The sequence below is a fragment of the Quercus lobata genome, unplaced genomic scaffold, assembly GCF_001633185.2.
Source record: "Quercus lobata isolate SW786 unplaced genomic scaffold, ValleyOak3.0 Primary Assembly Scq3eQI_43, whole genome shotgun sequence".
NCBI lineage: Eukaryota > Viridiplantae > Streptophyta > Magnoliopsida > Fagales > Fagaceae > Quercus > Quercus lobata.
In genome coordinates this window covers 15,833-30,156 of record NW_022154759.1, presented here as the reverse complement: position 1 = coordinate 30,156, position 14,324 = coordinate 15,833, and the positions used below count along the sequence as shown (strand labels likewise).

The 14,324-nt window shown below is 32.9% G+C and overlaps 1 protein-coding gene across 1 annotated transcript; it reads right to left on the bottom strand.

The window, feature by feature from the left end:
- Window positions 1–2,884: 2,884 nt before the first annotated feature.
- Window positions 2,885–5,054, bottom strand: LOC115973263 (non-functional pseudokinase ZED1-like). Its single transcript, XM_031093517.1, has 2 exons — window positions 4,968–5,054; window positions 2,885–3,931 (listed from the first exon to the last, which is right to left on the bottom strand). The coding sequence occupies exons 1-2, from the start codon at window positions 5,016–5,018 to the stop codon at window positions 2,885–2,887; spliced, it is 1,098 nt and encodes a 365-aa protein (XP_030949377.1). The 5' UTR covers window positions 5,019–5,054.
- Window positions 5,055–14,324: the final 9,270 nt, after the last annotated feature.

Genomic DNA, 14,324 nt, shown 5'->3' with positions numbered 1-14,324 from the left:
TAACAAAATTGATCCAAAAGGGTCTAAAAAGCACACAAAGTCAATTCAAAAAACAAAAATATGAGACAAAGTAATTACTTTCCGCTGCCAATGAAATCGTCTTTTGTATTGTTGTTCCAAACTGCAACACTTATCTCTCTAAGGCCTTCAATTAACGAAAATACAAACTTCTCTTGGAATACTGGAGTATTAGGACCATTTATACACACACACACACACAAAACAAAATCAGCATAACTCACTATAACTCTATAGAAGCCTAAAAAATATAAAGATAAATTAAAGGGGTTGAATTTGATATTTACGTTTGGAGAGAGAGAGTTTGCAGAAACTGTGGCTTTATATTTCTTAACTTGAGAGAGGGGTAAGGTTGTTAGGGTTTTGAGGTGTTATAATGTTTTTATTTTTTAAATATTGTGCTAATGTGAAAAATTGTGGTGCCAGCAGAGGCTTCGGTTTTATATATATATTTATATATATATAGATCTTAACTTGAGAGATGGGTAAGGTTGTTAGGGTTTTGAGGTGTTATAATGTTTTTATTTTTTAAATATTGTGCTAACGTGAAAAATTGTGGTGCCAGTAGAGGTTTCGGTTTTATATATATATATATATATATATATAGATCTTAACTTGAGAGATGGGTAAGGTTGTTAGAGTTTTGAGGTGTTATAATGTTTTTATTTTTATTTTTTAATTTTTAAATATTGTGCTGACGTGGAAAATTGTGGTGCCAGCAGAGGCTTCGGTTATATATATATATATATATATAGATAAATTTGAAACTTATAAAGTTAGTTGTATATTAAGCAAATATAATACACTACAATAAAAGTTAGAAGAATGTGATTCACCTTAAAAAAAATCAAACATAAAATATATATATATATATATATATTTGTAAAGATAAAAAGATAAAAAAAAAATTTACTTGTAGAAATCTTCTTCTTTTTTAAATAGTTAATACTTGTAGTAATTATTACTTTTATATGTGTGTGTCTATATATATATATATATATATATATATATATATTATATTATATCTCATTACATCATATTTATATTCCCTTGCATCACAATAATGGCAAGACTTCTATTGACAAGGAAGTCAACAACTTCGGCCAAGAATCCAGGCAACAAATCTACAACATTTAATGCAAGCGCATACTATTTGTTGGATTGCCCATCTTTGGTTTGGTTGAATATCAAGCCACACTTTCTGACTTGGGCATGCGAACATTTGATGGCTTCTTGGCTAACGTCAAGTTATCAACTTTTGACAATTTAAGTCATTGTTGTTATGTCTTCTCAAACAAAAAAAAAAAAAAAAAAAAAGTCATTGTTGTTATGCAGTCACATTATTCACCTATTTTTAATATTTTTTCTTCCCTTTTTAATTATTTTTTCTCTTATTAATTTCTCACCTTACAATTACAATTCCTCCAACATTTCCCCCCACTTTTATCTTTTTATCTCCCCACTTCTCTATACCTTAACCTTACAATTCCCTCATCCCTTCATTTTCCTATCTTCCTTTGATTTTGGCTCTTCTTCTCCTTATTTCATTTACTATAAAAATTTGATATTCTCTATTCCATTCAATCCATATTTTGACCACCCAAAAAGGTGAATACTCTCTCTCTCTCTCTCTCTCTCTCTCTCTCTCTATATATATATATATATATTCTTTCTTTTGGTGGATTTTTAATTCTTTATTGCACATCTAATTTAGGTTGATGAATTTTTGTGTTGAACTCTACTTTGGTTGATGCAATTTGGTTGTATTTTTATTTTATTTTCTTTTATTGTTAGATGTTATCCTGTGACATTATATTCTGATATAATAGTATTCTATTACATAGCATGACTTAGATAATTTGTTATTTTTCTCTCACATTCTCTCCAAAAAAAAAAAAAGTGATTATTCTCTCTCTCTATATTTATTCTTTCTTACAACTCTACTTTAAATTAATGAATTTTTGTATTTTTTTGTGTCCCTACTTTGGGTTGATACATTTTGATGGTGTGTTTTTTGAGTTCCCCATTACGTGTACCTTCTCTCCCTCTTATAGTTTTGACTTGAGTTAATTCTTAAATATTTTGGAAGTGGAAATTTGAGTTTATATAAAAATAAAATCAACATGACTATGTATTTGAATGTGCCTATCAATTGTAAATTTATGATGGGGGTTTGATTATCAAGATATTCTCCTTAAGATAATGAGAAATTTAAATAATTAATTTGAAACTTAAAAAAAGGTTAGTTCAGCTGTAGGGGGAAAAAACATAACACACATAACAAAAGTTTGAAGAATATAGATCACTTAAAGAAAAAAAAAAGAATAATATCAATCAAACACACCCAAATTTTTCCAAAAAAAATCAGAAATAATAGAATGATATATTTGTAGAGAATAGAGATAGAGAGATGAAAAATACTTTTAGAAATAGTTTAATTTTTCGGAGGAACAAATTATCTTCAGTAAAATTTAAAGAATAAATCATACATTATATCACATTACAAAACAATTATATATTCTCACGTATCGTATGGTTCTACGTCTAGTTAATGTAATTTAGAGACATAAAAACATGATAATTTCAATATAAAATCAACAAAAAGGATAAGTAAACATTCTGCTATTTGTTGGTAGTTAGATCACAAAAAGCTGCTTGAATTTAAAAATAAATAAATAAATAAAAATAAAAATAAAAAACTCAATCGGAATGTTAGAAATTCACTGGGTCGATAACGTTGATTAAAAATTATGATATGGAATTTGAATCAATGACTCCACCTTTGATGGCAAGTTTGTGCTTTCAAATGCTATATAGAGCATAGAATTTCTTGAATGTCAATCATTCGGCATAGAGCTAAGATAAGCTAAGGAGGCGAGACAGACTCATAAATTTTCCTGAGTTGTTTTGCCGCATCAATCATTGTTGGCCTATCTTCTGCTGTATCAGAGATGCAACTCAAGGCAATCTGTGCAAAAGCTAGAAATTGTTCATGATTAATTCCTTCTTTTAGTAACATCGGATCTACGATTTCAATCAACCGATTTTGGTCATGATATGACTTCACAAACATTGGTAAACTGGCCTCCGTACTTATGCATTCTGGAGTTTTCAACATCCATCCAGCCAAAAGCCCAAGTAGAAGCACACCATAAGTATACACATCTACCTTCTCAGTTATATAGCCTGTAAGTACATATTCAGGTGCAAGATTCCCCAGTCTGCCACGTACTGCATCTTCTACATATTGTTCACCTTCAGGAATAGATATTGAGAGAGAGAAATCAATCAGTTTGGCAACATTATTCTCATCTAATATAATGATGGCTGACCTAACATCTCTATGGACAACAGGCCTGGAGAATGCAGTATGGAGATATGCAACCGCATTAGCTATGCCCATTGCGATCCTTAACCTGCATTTCCATGTTAAGGGCTCAAAGTGGACTATCCCAGTTGGAATGATAAAATTGGAGAGAACCTTATCCCCCACAAATTCATACACTGGAGTTGGATATTTGGTCTCTAAGCAGCATCCTAAGAGTTTTAGAACATTTTGGCAGACACTCATTTGCGATCCCACCACAATGTCCTTAATAATGCCAAGCGTAACGTCTTCCAGAACAGAAAATCTTTCTTCTTCTGTGTGGTATTTTTTAACTGAAAGTAAGCGGTCTTCCAGAGAACCCTTGTATAATTTGAAATCACTATCCCACATAATACATTGACGTTGGTCATAGTTGTTTGTTGCTTTTCTGAGCTCTTTAGCAGAGAAGACACGGATAGGATTGCTTTTTCCATTGCAAAAGGCAATTAGCTCCTCTAATAATAGCCTTCCATTCTTCATAAATGGTGTCTCCTCTTTTGCTTTCCTTTTCTTTTTCAAACATGAAATCATCTTGTCCACCAAACCCTTAGATTATAGATAGAATATTAATACGCATATATAATAAGTTTAGACATGAAGAGGCTATAATATATCATTAAATGAATATACTTGGAGGCCATTGATCAATATTTGCTTAGAGATCAAAATGGTCATGCTCATGCACAATATAGAGTATTAAACCAGTAGTACTCACTACACTGCTACCATGTAAGTCATGAATTGCACGATTTTGAAACATATCACCTACCTAAGCACACGCCAAGAAATCAAAAAGTTATTATTGTTATGTTTTTTTTTTTTTTTTTGATAATTCGATAGTAGACGAGATTTGTACCCTAATTCTCCTAATAAAGGGAGAGCAGGCTATGCCACTATGTTGCTAGGTTCTTGGCCAAAAGAGTTATTATTACGATTTTTTTTTTTTTTTTTTTTTTTTAATTTCTTATAATTTGATAGTAAGATGGGTAGAGGAGATTTGTATCCTGATTCTCCTAATAAAGGAAGAGTAGGCTATGCCATTTTTTTATTGAAAAAAATGAACATCGCATACGAGAGCTTAGATCAATTTAGCTCATCATGGGTAATTGTTCTGGCAAGAAATATTCTATAAAACCATGACAAATTTTCGATGGATACAGAGAATGCTTGTCCATCAAATTTCTTAGTCTATTGAACCCATATAAATCTGAGGGCTTGGTTCCGATAAATTAAAAAAATGAAACCATATCAAGAGCCAAACATCCTAGAGTGGTTATTTTACTGAAAATAATTAAAAAAAAAAAAAAATCCCTCAAGATTAAAAGAGGTTATAAATATGAACATAGATCCAATTAAGAAAATTTTTAATTAAGCAGAAGCAAATCAATAAGAACAGAAATCTTAAAATAGAATGATCTTAATCCTGCTTTAGACGCATTCATAGTTATATTACAAATAATCCATAAAGGAAATTGATCCTCTAATACCATTTATCGTTAAGGATATTTTGGACTGGCCAAGAGTTTGTACATGCGCAGACACATATAGTAACTCAAAATTGAGGGTGGTAAAGAGAATGTACCTGTGAAGAACCCAGAGAGAGAGCGAGTTGCAGCTTTAAAATGTGAAGCATAACAAACTTGCATCAGATTTTGCAAGCTTGTGAATGTAGAAGTCTTGCTCACAACATTTATACAAAATTATATTCAAAGAGTAAAGGAAAAAACTTCTTAGTCAACTTAAGAAAGGTCAGAAACTAAGAAATTTCATACCAATGACTAGGCAGTTTCCTTGGAGTTTCTCTTCAACACCTTCTCCTAATACACTAGTGTGTTGTACCTGGTTGAGAGCCAGAAAAAAAAAAAAAAAAAAATATATATATATATATATATATATATATATATATATATATATAAGATGTAAGGAGATCAAAATTTGTGGACCAGGTTTTTTTTTTTTTTTTTTTTTTTAGTTTTGGGGTGAGGTTTTCCATTTTGGTCCTATTTCTTTCGATTGCACCATGGCTCCAACAAATAGAAAGCTAATATCAGTGTACTGACTTGACGTGCTTTTTATAATTGCATTCATGAGTCATTGAGCAAATCAGACCGCTAAACTTGTTTCATTTAGGGTAAATTTGTCCACAAAATATAAAATCTGTTCATTTAGAATTGGATGAAACCCTAAAAGTTTCATTTTAGTCCAAACCTTAGTAGTATAAATGCAACATGAAATTTTGTGGACTAAATTGTGACATGATCAAACACAAGAAACTATTATTGGTTTTTGTGAAAGCATGGAGTCTGAGTTGGATTTTAGTAAGTGCCTCTATCTCATTTTAAAGATTTAAGACCTATCTGGACCTCCTATTGTTTAATTTGTTCACAATCGCCGTGTGTGTTTTGTTTTGCAATAACAATTGTGCTTCAAGTTCAAGTCTAATTGGTTGATTATTAGTTTTCACCATATTCTTCTTTTGAGCTTGGGCTGGACTGACAGATCATTAGCAAACCTCAATGAGAGTAGGTTAAAGGGGGTCAAACAAGCAAAGTAGGTTGAAGGTAACATTTTGTATTTCTTTTGTTCAATTATGTGTTCAATTTGGAAGTATTTGCTACTGTGGCTTGGTTTATATGGCACCGTAGGAACAAGATTAGATTAAAGGAAGAGTGTTTGCCTACTGTGAAGGTCTTCGACACAGCCAGCAACTATCTCACTGAGTATCAGAGGAAATTTCCGATGATCAAGCTGAAAACCATACCTGGAAGAACCATATGGAGACCTCCGATGGGGGAGATGTACAAGACAAACTTTGATGGGGCTGTCTTTGCTGAGTCTAGAGAGGCGGGAATTGGAGTTGTGATTCGGAATTCAAATGGCGAGGTGGTAGCAGCGCTGTCTGAAAAAATTCCCTACCCGGATTCTGTGGAGGTCTTGGAGGCCTTGGCTGCAAGAAGGGCAGCTTTATTTGCAGTGGAGGTGGGTATATTTCAATCTGTGTTTGAAGGTGACTCGGAGATGGTGTGCAACGCGTTGAAGGCAGCTGATGGTGGCCACCCGTCTATTGGTCAGTTTGTTAAAGACTTTTTGTCTATTGTGAGTTCGCTTAGAACTTTCTCTTTTTCTCATACAAGGCGGTAGGGCAACAGTGTAGCTCATGCCTTAGCTAAGAGAGCAAGAGGGTCATTACCTTTGTTAGTCTAGATGGAGCATGTTCCTCCGGATGTTTTTGAGTTTGTTGTTTCTGATTTTGTTTCAGCTTAATATAATTGTCTCGTATTGATTCTCAAAAAAAATAAATGTGGTCTAGAAAACAACACAGTGTGGCTGAAGTTTAGTGCTTTTATAGGTTGGAAGGTGAACAAAGCAAGCACATCCAAAAAATCTTGAAGTGAATGTAGTCAAGAGGTGTGACAAAGAAGCGCGTTCATGAGGTGTGTGACCATGCAACAAAGGTGAGGGTGAGGGGCATATATTAATATTATAAACGCTAAGAGGGTGGCTTTGCCTTAGAAAGAGGCTGGAATGGAGGAATAGATGTGTTGTGAAATTTATAAATGCTCACAAGTGCACAAACCGTACCCAAGTATAGTTGGGTAAGCACAAGGTCGAACCTACGGAGACTTGTATGAATGAAGGAAAATTAATGAAACCTCAACTAAATTAATCTTAATCTAGTTCAATAAAATTTGATTACTTGAAATTAAATAAACTAGACAAGAAATTAATCTAAGAAAAAATATAATATAAAGCAATAAAGATATTAAACAATCAAGAAAGAGGAATTAAGGTTTTGAAATCCTCCTTATAAATCATATTAGCAAATATTTATGATCATTAATTTTCTCAACTACTGCATGATAATGGAAAATATGCTCATCAAAATCCCTGTTTTAAAAATCTAAAGCATTCTCTTATTCGCTTCCAAAATATAAAATCAAATTATCTATTGACAAACAAATCACAAGAGATATCAAATTTAAAAATCAAATTATCAATTGTATATGTTGACAAATAAATCAAAAGAGGTATCCAACTTTAAAATAAAGAAATAATAAACCAAACATTCAATCAATTAAGATAAATCCAAAATCATGAGAAAAACATGATTGAACTTATATTAAGAAGCTTATCTTAGTCAATTGAGATGAAGCAAGAATAATTTAAATCATTAAAGAACAACTACGGTGCGAAAAATTAAATCTCATAAATAATACCGGTAATCCTTAACAAGATTTTATCCTCAAACTTAATCGAAAATTTAGCTACTCATGGTAATTGAAAGAAAAATAAAAATAAAATACTAAGCATTAAACTAAAAAAATAAAACTGTCATGGAGGAAAGCCACAGAGGTAGCTGCCATCAGCAGCTTCTCTTTACGCCCCTATGTATTTCATGTTATAGCCCTAGCAATGCCCCCTTTCTCAAACTGATCTAAGCCCTTATATAAGCATACACACTCCTAATACAAGTTGGACATGGAGTAAACCCTCAAAGAATAATGAAATTCGGATTGAGAAATTCGTCAGATTTTCAGGCCCATGTTGCGGGGTGATTTTGTCCTAGTATAAGCGAGAATTTGGGCTTGCTACAAATATTTAGCTCTTTGAGTTAGCTTTCTAGTCCAACTTGAATCGTTTCAATCCACTATCATAGTTGAGAGTTATGCCCAAAATACTGAGACGTATGCAAAAAAATCCTGATTCCGAATTTTTGACCTTTTTTTATTCTTTTTCTCCAATTGGCTTCTTTCCTTATGTTGAATATTACCTCAAATTCTTAATTAGTTTTGATTTGGGTTTCCTTGGCTTAGAAGGAATTGTTTTTCCTTGGTGTGGAAGACAAGGATTCTCCTTGTCATAAAAGAGAAACTATTCCTTATTGAAGAAGTAATGGGTATTCCTTGTTCATTAAGAAATATGTTTGAAGCCTTATAAATAGGCATTGTTGCAAAGGATTAATTTGGTAGCTTTTGCCTAAAGTTCCTCGCATGTGGAGAGAGGTGAAAAACTCCTAGATGAACATGGTGAGTTTCTTTGAAGAAGAGTTGGTAGATTATTTGGGGTTGAAATATTACCAATGGTTGTGTGTTAAAAGTTTGTTTGTTTTGTGAGTATGAGAGAGTTATTGGGTGTATTGGACTTTGATTTTGTGAGTTTATGTTGGTGAGGTTTGTTGAGTGTTGATTAATATCATTATAATCCATATTATTGATAGTGGATATTTTGGTTGGGGGGGGGGGGGGGGGACGTAAACATGGAGTTGGTCGAACCATATTAAATATTGTTGTCTTGTGTGAAATATTTTGTTTTATTAATCATGTGAATGCGCCTCTACTGGCTTCAAATCACAATAAAAATTGATGTTAGAACTTTTGTTGTTGCACAACAATTGGTATCATAGCTTCCATTATGGATGTTCTTATAGGGGAGGAATTATGAAAGGTACTAAAGGTGCTTTGGTGGTGTTGAAGGTGTAGACACTCAATTTTGCACCCATGATTTAATCTTGGAAGATGACTAAGATAATCATTCTAAGTACCCAAAAATCATAATTGCATTTCATGCATTAAATCATTCATCACATATTATAAAAATGATCTTGAAATTCTAACGATCATAACAATATGTCCGGTTTGTAAATCGGACCATCGAATTGAAAGATATCATGAAATCAAATCATCACGGTCTACATGCATTCATTTGGGTGGAACTGATCACACATGATTAATTGACATTAATTTTGATTGATTGACAATTAAAATTAATTAAATATATTTCTATGATTGGTTGTTGATTTTGATTAAATAATTTTGGTTGCAGGGGAATAAAATGGATAGTCTTATAATGTTGAAATTGGATTGATAATTAAGTTTTAAAGGTAATTATCTCTAAGATAATTATTGTTAAGGATTTAATTATCAAGTTAAAATGGATTTTATTAGGAATACAAGTTCAACATACGTCCATGTACAATTCCCGACTCAAAAAAATGCATAAAAAAGAGTCCAAAACATACAAAAAGGCGAAATTGAATGAAGCACACAGAGTGCCAATCGGCACTTCCACGGTGCCGATTGGCACAAAATAAAAATCGGGCCCAGATATGTTTGGTTCAAGTCAAGACCAATCAGATTCGATTTTTTAGGGATAAAACCTGACCTAATTTGTGTCAGCTGATTTTTTAAGCAACCCTAGCTTATTTTTTAAGCAAATAAACCTCTATAAATAGAGGAGAAACCCCAAAATTCAGCACCCCTCTCTCCTCGTACGCTAAAAAAATTCTGGAAACTTTGCTTTAGGAATTTCTTTTCTGTTAAGTGACCCTATTTTAGATCTCAAAGAGATTCATTCTCTTTGATTTCTAAAATAATCCCCTCTTGTAGAATACATTCAAGCAGGGATGTTTTTATCTCGTTTCTCACAAACATGCTTTTGTTTTTGCTCTACCTTTCATTAACATGTGTTTTTTTTTTCATTGTTTACATAATTGTTTTCTTAGTATGTTTATTGCATGCTTTTCCTTTCAAAAAAATCCACATGATCAATTTAGATTTTAATTTGTTGATTGATTAACATGCATAGATCTAGGGTTAAATTTCTCTCAAGATCTTAGATTTGCAAAAAAATCTATCACAAAAATTTCATTCTTTTCTACTTCATAAAAACCAGATCTGTATTTTTCATAAAATCTGATCTGTATTTTCAAAACAAAACCAGATCCGTATCTTTCATAAAAATCTTACCAAATTTGTATTTTTTATAAAAATCTTATCTATATTTTCAAAACAAAACCAAATTTGTATTTTTCAACAAAAATTTGCATTTTCATAAAAAATATGTTTTCTCTTATATTTATAAAAATAAAACCATATCTAAATTTTTATTAAAAACTCATTCTTTCTCACCATGGAAACTCAAATCTAAAATTTTAATCAAGCAATCTCATCAAACCTTTTTCATACAAAATAGGAATGCAGATCTAGGATTCTTAAATGGTATTTTAACCATAGATCAAGAATTTGACATGGTATTTGTCTCATCTCATTAACATTTTGCATATGGGTACTTGATGATTATTTAAAGTTTAGAAGACTGGACTCTGTCCAAGCAGAATAGATGCCTAACACTTTCCCATTTTATAACCTAGCCCCCAAACCATAGATTTTGGTTCGCAGAATAGTGCTTTATCTTTTCTTTTGATAGATTGTAACTAGGAAACAAAGCTTTATAATTTTTTTTATTAGAATGTACACTAGGAAACAAAGCTATGTATAGTTCTTTTTATCAAATTGTATTGATTCTAATTAATGAGAATTTTTATTATTCAGATATTTTGTACTCTTTTGTATAGTTTTCCTATTTTTCTTTTAAAATAAGTGGCAACTCCACATAATCCCAAAAGAGGGGCGCCAATACCTATCTCTTTTGGTTGAGAGCACCCAAAAATCCTGGTCTCTCATAGAAGGGATGGAAAACTTTCAACAATTTGTACAAGTTGATTGGTGAGTCTATCAAAGGTGGAATGCCTAGTTTATATAAATTCTTAATTCACTCCATATTTTTCCCACACAAGAAGGTGATTACTCTCTCTCTCTCTCTCTCCATTTTTGGTGGATTTATAATTCTTTATTGCATCTCTACTTTAGTTTAATGAATTTTTGTTTTGAAATCTTTACTCACACAAAAAGGTGATTACTCTGTGCGTGTGTATTTTTTTTTTTTTTTTTTTAAATCTTGCATCTCTACTTTAAGTTAATGAAATTTTTGTGTTGAACTATATATTAAGTTGAAATAATTTGGTTGTGTTTTTAAGTTGTTATCTTTTTTTTCTTTTTCTTTTTTGAGGAAAAAATTATCTTTTTTTCTTTGATAGTTAGATGTAATCCTATTTTATTATTAATATATAGTATATAATGATATAATGTTTACATAACATGGTTTGGATAATTTGGTGATTACAACTATACGTTTTATTTTAAATTTTCTTATCATCATCTTTTATTCTATAAATTTGTTATTCTCTCTCAATTTCTCTTAAATGTCATTATGCTCTCTCTCTCTCTCTCATTATTTATTGCAACTCTACTTTTAGTTTCGATTAATTAATTTTTATTTCTTTTAATATCTCTACTTTGGATTGATACATTTTAGTGTTGTGTTTTTTGAGTTCCTTATCACAAGTCTACTCTCTCAACTTTCTACTATTTCCTTACTTCAGTTAATTTTTTTCTCCCCTAAATAGAACCTCAACCATTTTTTACAAAATTTTCAGGCATGATAGAATGAAAAGGTTTTTTTTTTTTTTTTTTTTGAGAATCAAGAAATTGGAAATTAGTCTGGCTCTCTCTCTTTGTGTGGAGATTAGTCGTATCTAATTGACCAAGTGCCATTGCAATGAAATCTAAGAATAACTTAAAAGTTAAAAACAAAACATGTGATCTTCAGGATAATTCTATAGGGTAAAAATAAAGTTTAAAGAATTAATGAACCACCCTTTAAACCCACCAAAAAAAAAAAAAAAAAAAACCCTGATACATACTGTTAGAAATACTAAATAATTGTATTGTATTGTATTTCTCAAATGAAAGAATATACATGAGTGCCTTTATATAGGAGGCATATGAGTGCAGTACAAGTAAGAGTGTAGTATAAGAATGTGTGCTATACAAATAATCTAGTTGGACCTAAAGCCCACAACACTATACACGTTAACAACCCCCCTCAAACTCAAGGTGGATGTGAGACCAACTTGAGGTTGTTAACCAAAGTACGAAGGCGTCCTTTAGGATGTGATTTGGTGAAGATATCTACAAGTTGATCTTTAGAGGAGACTGAGATCAGTTTGAGAGCACCATGGACAAGATGATAACGGATAAAATGACAATTGATCTCGATGTGTTTAGTCCATTCATGAAAGACATCATTGTGAGCAATATGAATGACACTCTAATTGTCACAATAAAGAGGAGTAGCAGAGGATGTAGACACACCTAAGTCTTTGAGAAGCCATCATAGCCAAAGGAGCTCAGATGTGGTATTAGCAAAGGCATGATATTCTGCTTCAGTACTGGAGCAGGCCACATGAATTTGTTTCTTACTTCGCCAAGAAATTAGAGAAGAACCAAGAAGAAAGCAATAACCAGTGGTAGACCTGCGATCAGTGGGATCTCCTACCCAATTAGCATCAGAAAATACATGGAGAATAATAGGAGACTGAGCAGAGTAGAAAAGACCATGGAAGAGAGTGCCCTTTAGGTATCGAAGAATGTGCAGAACAGTAGCATAGTGAGTCGATCATGGAGCAGATAGATACTGGCTCACCTGGTGAACAATACAGGAAATGTCTGGATGAGTGATAGTGAGATAAACTAGGTTGCCAACCAAGCGTCTGTAAAGAGAGGGATTAGACAATGGTTCCCCCCTGAGGGAGTCAGATGCGCATTAAGCTCAACCGGAGTGTCAACAGTCTTGCTATCAGTGAGTCCAGCTCGAGACAAAAGTTCAGAAGCATACTTGGTTTGAGTAATATAAAGTCCATCTGTAGAATGAGTGATTTCAAAACCCAAGAAATAGCTGAGATGTTTAAGATCTTTCATCTCAAACTGCTGACTAAGAAAATCATTGAGTTCTTGAATGCCACTGAGATCATCACCAGTTATGATCATATCATCCACATACAGGAGAAGTAAAATAGTGCATTTGCCAGTGCGATGAAGAAATAAGGTAGAATCATAATGACTGGCCATGTAACCCAAGCGAGAGATGGTAGAGCTGAATTTGGCAAACCAAACTCCTAGAGCTTGTTTAAGGCTATAAAGTACACGTTAAAGGTGACAAACCTTGTTGAAGTCAACAAAGAGACCAGGAGGAGGTTGCATATAAACTTCTTCACTTAAATCACCATTAAGGAATGCATTTTTAACATCCATCTGAAAAATGTCCCATTTACTAGCAGCAGCAACAACAGTTAAGAGAGCACGAATAGATGAGATACAAGCAACCGGAGTAAAGGTCTCTTCATAATTAATCTCATACTCCTGTGTAAAAGTTTTTGCAACGAGACGAGTTTTGTAGCACTCAATGGACCCATTAGAGCGAGTCTTAATCTTGTAGATTCACTTACAACCAACCATAGATTTCCTAGGGGGGAGTGTCACCAAATCCCAAGTATGGTTTTTAGATAATGCATCAAGTTTCTCTTTCATTACAATTTGCCATAAAGGGTCAATGGAAGCCTTACGATAGGTGTGAGGCTCGTGTAGTGTAACAAAGGCAGTGTAACAATGATAGTCAAGTAAATGTGCAAGAATGGATCTTACTTGAGTTGAGTGACGAAGTTGGAATGTCTTGTGCAAGATCTTCAGGCAGAACAGGAGCAGGGGACCCAAGCTCAGGGTTGGGGTTAGGTAGCTCGTCTTCGACCTATTCATCTTCCACCTGTTCATTAAAGGGTGAACTAGGAAAGGGATCAATGATATCTGGTAGTTGGATAGAGAAGTTTACAAGAGAATCAGGAGCAACTATAGGAGGATTAGGAGTAGCTACAGAAGGAATATGTACCTCATCTAGAAAAAGATCTAAGACAAAGGGGGAAAATAGGAAGGCACGGAAGTGAGAGAGCTCGACAAAGAGGTGATGTTCCCAAAAGCCAACATTGTGGGAGATACGAAGACGATGTTAGATAGGATCATAACACCGATACCCCTTTTGAGTTTTGCCATAGTAAAAGAAAACAACAAACTCTTGACCGAGGCTCAAGTTTGTTATGCTCATATGGCTAAAGAAGAACGAAACAAGTGAAATCGAAGGAGTGAAGGTGGTGATAGTCTAGAGGTGACCTAAAAAGGTGCTCATATGGAGTTTGATTTTGGATAACAGGACTTGGAATGCAATTAATAGCATGAACAACATGAAGATCAGTTTCGCCCCAAAAAGG

Bases quoted from the DNA above. Each gene is read 5' to 3' on its own strand.
- LOC115973263 (XM_031093517.1), bottom strand. From the start codon at position 5,018: ATGCTTCACATTTTAAAGCTGCAACTCGCTCTCTCTCTGGGTTCTTCA. The intron at 3,932-4,967 runs GTACATTCTCTT...CTATAATCTAAG, and splicing joins TCTCTCTGGGTTCTTCACAG to GGTTTGGTGGACAAGATGAT.